Source organism: Electrophorus electricus, chromosome 19 (genome assembly GCF_013358815.1).
Source record: "Electrophorus electricus isolate fEleEle1 chromosome 19, fEleEle1.pri, whole genome shotgun sequence".
Taxonomy (NCBI): Eukaryota; Metazoa; Chordata; class Actinopteri; order Gymnotiformes; family Gymnotidae; genus Electrophorus; species Electrophorus electricus.
Genome location: NC_049553.1, coordinates 2,744,022 through 2,750,498, shown reverse-complemented (window position 1 = coordinate 2,750,498; position 6,477 = coordinate 2,744,022). Strand labels below are relative to the sequence as shown.

General features: G+C 35.4%; 1 protein-coding gene across 1 annotated transcript; it reads left to right on the top strand.

Moving 5' to 3' along the window:
* The first annotated feature begins 1,361 nt into the window (after positions 1-1,361).
* LOC113568994 lies at positions 1,362-6,065 on the top strand. The gene is made up of 7 exons (XM_035519743.1): positions 1,362-1,668; positions 1,788-2,144; positions 2,270-2,614; positions 2,743-2,841; positions 2,964-2,998; positions 3,161-3,305; positions 5,784-6,065. Exons 1-6 carry the CDS (start codon positions 1,629-1,631, stop codon positions 3,263-3,265), a joined length of 981 nt encoding a protein of 326 aa, XP_035375636.1. The 5' UTR covers positions 1,362-1,628; the 3' UTR covers positions 3,266-3,305; positions 5,784-6,065.
* Positions 6,066-6,477: the final 412 nt, after the last annotated feature.

The window sequence follows — 6,477 nt, the reverse complement described above, 5'->3', positions numbered from 1 at the left end:
ATCAAGACATCAGATGCCTTTTCATACACCTTGTGCAGAAACTGCCTTTGCATGATACAACTTGTCTTGAATCTCACTCCATTTTGGTGGGCTAGCATCCATTTGCTATTCTGTTTAACCTCCAGATGGAATACGTAGTGGCACCTCCACCCTCAAAATACCCCTCTAATTAACTTTTTCATACTTTTCAACTCCTTATTTCTCCTTACTAAATAAGGTTGCATAATTTAAAGAATTCCTAAAGAAGGATGCACTAGTACACTCCACTCTTTCTGTAGTGTTTTAATATTCTCTTTCCTCCTCCAATGCATGCCTTCATTGCTTTGTAAGAGACCTTAATTCCTGAATCAGACTGTTTCTACATGCCATTTTGATTTCAGTACACATTGTCCATTTTCCTTTTCCTGCAACCTACCAAATCTTGCCATTCCATATTCATAAATTATTTTATGAATACATTTCATTGGTCTACTCATGACCTCGCCATAACAACAGCTTTGAGAACCCTTTATAACCATCTAGACTTACACGAGAATGTTTTATAAAATGTGTCCATTCTTAATCACATAATCTAATATTGTATACAGTCAAGGTGTCTGCTATGGTCTTCATGATAGAACTACTCTTTTTTTTTTAAATGCTCTTAAATCCAAAATACTGATCGACCAATGTATGCTAATATAAGTCAATTATTGGTAGACATGATTGAGATTATTTTGTTATATAAAAATCAGTTACTGATATAAAATTATCAATTTCAATTATATCGATTTCAAACTGGTCAAAATGATCATCTTGGTCATTCTACTGTTAAACATGTAAGGCCATTAATTTGAAAAGTATGTTTAATCCAAAATTTAAAACGGTTATCAGTTACTGTAAGTAACCTCCACCAAACATGTCCTGCATCTGCTGATCAGTTCTGTTCCCAGTTAGGAGGTACTGTAACCTGCATTCATATATGCAAAATTATTTCAGAAATGTATAGTTTGGGGATAATTGCCTAGGATTTCAGTGCCTCAGAAGAGACCACATCAACAAAATGGGATTAATGTCAGGACTTTGACTTGGCCATTCCAAATAAGAGATGTTTCTGTTATTCTGTTTGACCTATGCTATTGTTGATTTAGTCATGTGCTTTGGATCATTTTGTAAGAGCCAACAGGTAAAGTTGACCTACAGGATTGAGTTCAACCACCACATCACACGCAGACCTTAGTTCAACATTTAAAATGCTTTGTAATTAGAGCACTTTGTTATGGATTACCTGACATGATTGTTTTCAAGGCTCACCGTGCCTAAAACAAAAGTCTAGTGGTTTAAAACTTGTTAAATAAACTAAGCTGAACATTTCGTGTGACAGCACTACAGGATAACATAACTCTTCAAAAATTTTTTTTGTGCCTCATTTTGGCTCGCCTCTTTACTGCTTTAAATAGCACCACAGCAGTACTCTTTCTGTAATGTGAAACTACAACATAGCATTTCCTCAAAGCTACTGGACCAATCAAATCTGTTTATAACTTTAAAACATCCATTCAGAAAACACAAAGCCTCTTTTGCTGTTGAACAGTTGAACAAGGTACTGATTCATTAGATTTTACTATCTCACTGTCTAAACAGTAAAAATGTTTAGTCATTTTTTGTCTCTTTGCTTCTTCATAACTGGTAAGTCATATTTTAAATAAACAATATGTTTATCCTACAATCTACCTGTTAAGTACATGGTACATATAAATAACTGGTGGATTCTAGCCATTAAAAATTTTCTTTTTTTTTCTCTCCAGTTAAAACCTCTGCAGTCAATGAAATTCAAGTACAAACAGTTAGGCAGGGACTTAGTGTGGCAATTAAATGTGGCCAAAACATAGTCCAAGACAGAAAAAATCCCCAGCATTTTTTTGTTTGGTATAAAATGGGTTTAGGAAAGGTGCCTCAGTACATTATGAGAACATTTGAGGATAGTACAAAATACAGATTTGCTCGAGCATTTGAAAATGGCCACTTCACTGTTTCTGTGAGTGAAGTGATGTTTGACCTCATTATTAATGATGTCTCAGAAGATGACATTGGAACATACTTCTGTGGAACAGTGAAGGCAAATGTTGTAGAGTTTGGATCTGGGACCCTTCTGCTATTTCATGGTAACTGCTTGCACAGGTTTACTGTTCGGCTACTCTTTTTTTTTCATTGCAAGTAATGAGAGAGAACCATGAATCAGAATTCATGATTCTCTCTCATTATTTCCTGTTTTTACACATTTTTCAAGCTGAAAAGATCAAGTGGCAGCTTCAGACTGAAATGGTTTTCAAGGACAGAGAATATTCTACAGTCCAGTGTTCACTACAAGCTGTTACTGAGAGTTGCTCAGGAGAACACAGTGTCTACTGGTTCAGACATGGCTCAAACAAATCTCGTCCAGAAATTATTTACACTCATGGAAACAGGAGTGATCAGTGTAAGACAGACTCTGATGCTGGATCTCCTACATGGACTTGTGTCTACGACCTTCCCAGGAGTTACACCAGACATTCTGGTGGTGGAACTTATTACTGTGCTGTGGCTGCATGTGGGGAAATACTCTTTGGAAATGGAACTAAAGTTGATGTTGAAGGTATGAATTTTTATAAAACAGGAGATCTAGAATAACGAAATAATGACTACATTGCATAGTTTTAGTTAGAGGGCACCTTTGCCCCTACATTGTGTGATATTGATCCACAATATTTTTCATGATTTCAGAATATAATCTCTGGATTGTTACTGCACTGGCAACATCCAGTATATTTAACATTATTATGGTAGTTTTGGTTGGAATTCTATTTAAAAATCAACAGAAAGGTACGTTTTCTCTTTCACTACTGCTATTTTGTAACAATCTGCTAAATGTAAACACTTACTAAAGGTAAGTATTAGTAGGTTATTACCAGGAATATTACTAATAGTCCTATTTTTTCATAAAGGTGCTTCCAATTACAATCAAAGTCACTTAAATCAGGTAACTGAGTAATCTGTCATGCCATTTCATGCGTTCATTTTCTTAATAATATACATGGATCTGTCCACAATAATGTATTTGTACAAAATACAGAATTATATTTTTAGCTCTGTGTGTATTTTGTCCTGTGATTAGTTTGTAACGGCTCTTGTTCTGCCTCAGGCTGAGGACTTTGATGTGTCAAACTACACGGCTGTGAGATTTACACAGAAACCTTTGCAATATCCAGAGTCAAAGACAGTCAAGATGTTGAAATACAGATTATAGTGAAATGAATATCCATCAAAATCATCACCAGCATGGACAGGTATCTCTACATTTTAAGAAAGCTTAATGATATGAGTCAAGTTCTTTGAATGGTTCATGTAAACAACTATATAACAGCTTCAAAGATAGGTAAATAAACTTATAACCCATTGTGAGAAACTGTTATCAGGGAGTAACTATCATTTTAAGGCGTCTAAACTGTGGTATGCAGTGTGCCTAGACTGCACAGAGACCTGAGGCTCACCCAAATAAGAAATGTTGCTCTGTGAAAACTTTACCAGATATTCATGAAACCACACCCTCAATGAACTCTGATCTTACTTTTAGGTGCTTTGATATATTGTAACAACTATATTGAATCTATAAATTTTTACTATGTTGCACGAGGAAATTTAATATGAGATTCATTTAATGTGTGAGTACTTAACCAGTACACCTAAATAGCAAACTAAAAATCCATGATGTCAATTGAAACATACAAGCATATCTGACAAATTTTGCAATATTCAGAAAACACGTGCAGTACTGTGAATTTTTTGCTAAACACACTAAGCAAATTATTCTGCCTGTTATTGTTTTCACAGGTAATGTGTTTTCTGATACAATTTACACAAAGCAATAGAGGCACGATATGATGCATAAAATACCCACATTAGGGTCACGCATTTGATATGGTTCAGTGTACTTTTATCTAACATGCAAGATGACCAACTATAGAGTGTGAGCAGGCCATCTGAGGCTGAGACTATTACTTCTTATCGTAAGATAAATTAACATTATCACCCACATTACACACATCTGATCTTACCTTACTTTTTGGAGTGACAGAAAGGGTAGTCTGGCAAACAATCAATGAGTCACGTCAAGTCAAATTTATTTCTAGAGTACTTTTTACAACAGTTGTTTTCACAAAGCAGCTTTATAAATGTCTGAGTTCAAGCCCCAATGAGCAAGCCAAGGGGGACAGTGGCAAGGAAAAGCTCCTTAGAACATGAGGAAAAAACCTTTAGAAAAACCAACACTGCTCTGTTCTCCATCTTGCTTACTGAAAAAAATGTGTTATGTCCACCTAGAAAACATATAGGATCTTTTAAAAATGGAGAATAATATGAATCAGCTACAAATGTGGCCTGTGTACCTTTCTGCCAGTAAATTTATGTGAAGCTAGTTTTAATAACTATCATTATGTTTAGTTTTGGTTTAATTTTCTTTTCTTGCTTTTCTCTATTCACTACTAACCTACATCCACAGTTTCACACACCATTTTAATATGAATTATTATATCAAGTAATGCCATCAAGCAGGCTTGAAGAGATGGGTAATTCAATTTCATTCCAGTTTAGGTAGGTCAGGGCTCTGACTCTAGTGTTAGCCAAAACCAATAGTTATTAGCATAATGTAGAATAAAGCTTCATTTTTACACTAGATTGATTCTACTATTTATTTTCAAGAACATCATCATAAATGCAACACTTCTAACCTCACTACATCATAACCTTAACCAGAAAAGTGAATAAATAATAGGTTCTCTGTAACACTAACTTTATACATGTAATGGCAATGGTGTAGGGGCAAGTATCTTCTATTCATGGTAAGAAAAATGAATGTTCTACAATAGTGTCTACAATGTAAACGTTAACATTAACATTACCCTTGTCATTGTTTTGTGTGTCATCATTGCATCAGTCACAAGAAGTCTGAGATTCAAAGACAAAAAAGAAAAAAGGAGGTGGAGTTTGTTAGTTTGAAATTTGGTTTGGCAGGGCAGTGTATGCTACATTTTGCCATTTTTAGTCCTGGTGAGTGAATTTGTGGTTATATTTTACCATGATTTTATTCAAAGTTCACCTGGTAATGTGAATTTGGTATTAGAAAAGTTGCAGGACTAATAAAAAAGCCCCAGGGCTACAGCTCCATAGCCACAGGCTAGGCAGGCCACTGGCTGTATGGTTAGCAATATGTTTCAAAATGAGTTATACGAGCATGTACAAACTGAGCTGGTGTGTTGGGACAAAGTGTCGCCCGTTGAGGAGTTCATTTGCATGGTGATTTGCTTCAACGATATTCTAAAGTTTGACAACAGAAGACCAACGTCCCACTTGCAAGAGCTAGTGGGGTTATTATTTCATTCCTCATTATTCTGCCTTTATTTTCATCTTTTAACTCAACACATTATAGGTTACATTTGATTTTATGCACTTTTTTATGTCATTTTATGTCATTTATGAAGTATAATTATTTTAATTAAATTTAATTAAATCTCTTTATATAATATTCTGTTTTATTCCTTTACATTTAGTTTTCTATTTAAATCAACAAAATTTAATATTTTATATTTGGTGAAAACATTCCCAAGTTGATAAATATCTCATTGTCATGGTTGGCCAGCCATCCAGCAGGAGGGACACGCCCACTGCTACTAGGGATTACACCACTCACTCACACTGCTCTCAATCACCTGCTTATTAAATGTTTTCACCCGTTACCTATTTTCTTCTCCACCTATTTAAACCCACAGATCCAAGAAGATTGCGCTGGACTACAGATCAGAGAGTCTCTACAAATTGCTGCGCTGTCTTCGTGAAAAAGGATTGTTTTTTTGTTTATTTTATCAGTGCTTCTCTTAGTTATTCTCTTATGGAAAATAAAGAGCACTTCCTTGCTACCCCACCTCTTGCTTCCTCTGTGCTGTCTATGTCACACTCCTGGAGATACCTAATTATATCCAGAAGTCTATGTGAAGCACTAGAATTGTCACCATGTTTGAAACGTGCTATACAAATAAACTTGCCTCACCTTGCCTTGATGTTGTTTCAGATCATAAGGTTTCTGTCCCAATTAATGTTTTGAATTAGAGATCCTTCACTCCTCTAGCTCTCATAAATTCTGGTGAAGTCAGCACTTTCATAGACGAGAGCTTAATGCGAGAACTACACATTTCCTGTATACTCCTCTCTCATCTTATAAATATTAGAAACAATGACAGCAGACCTGTCGGTAAGGGCTATGTTACGACCCTGTCTAGATGGTGAGGTCACAACAGCACTTTGAAAAGACTGGTAGCAGGATGGTAGGTGGAATGATTTATCACTGGACTAAACCAGTAGACGAGGTGAAATTTTGTGTATTTAAATGGTGAACAAAGACACACATCTATATACAAACACTGAATAGCTTCAGGAATGGTTATTTGCCAACATAACAAACAAAAC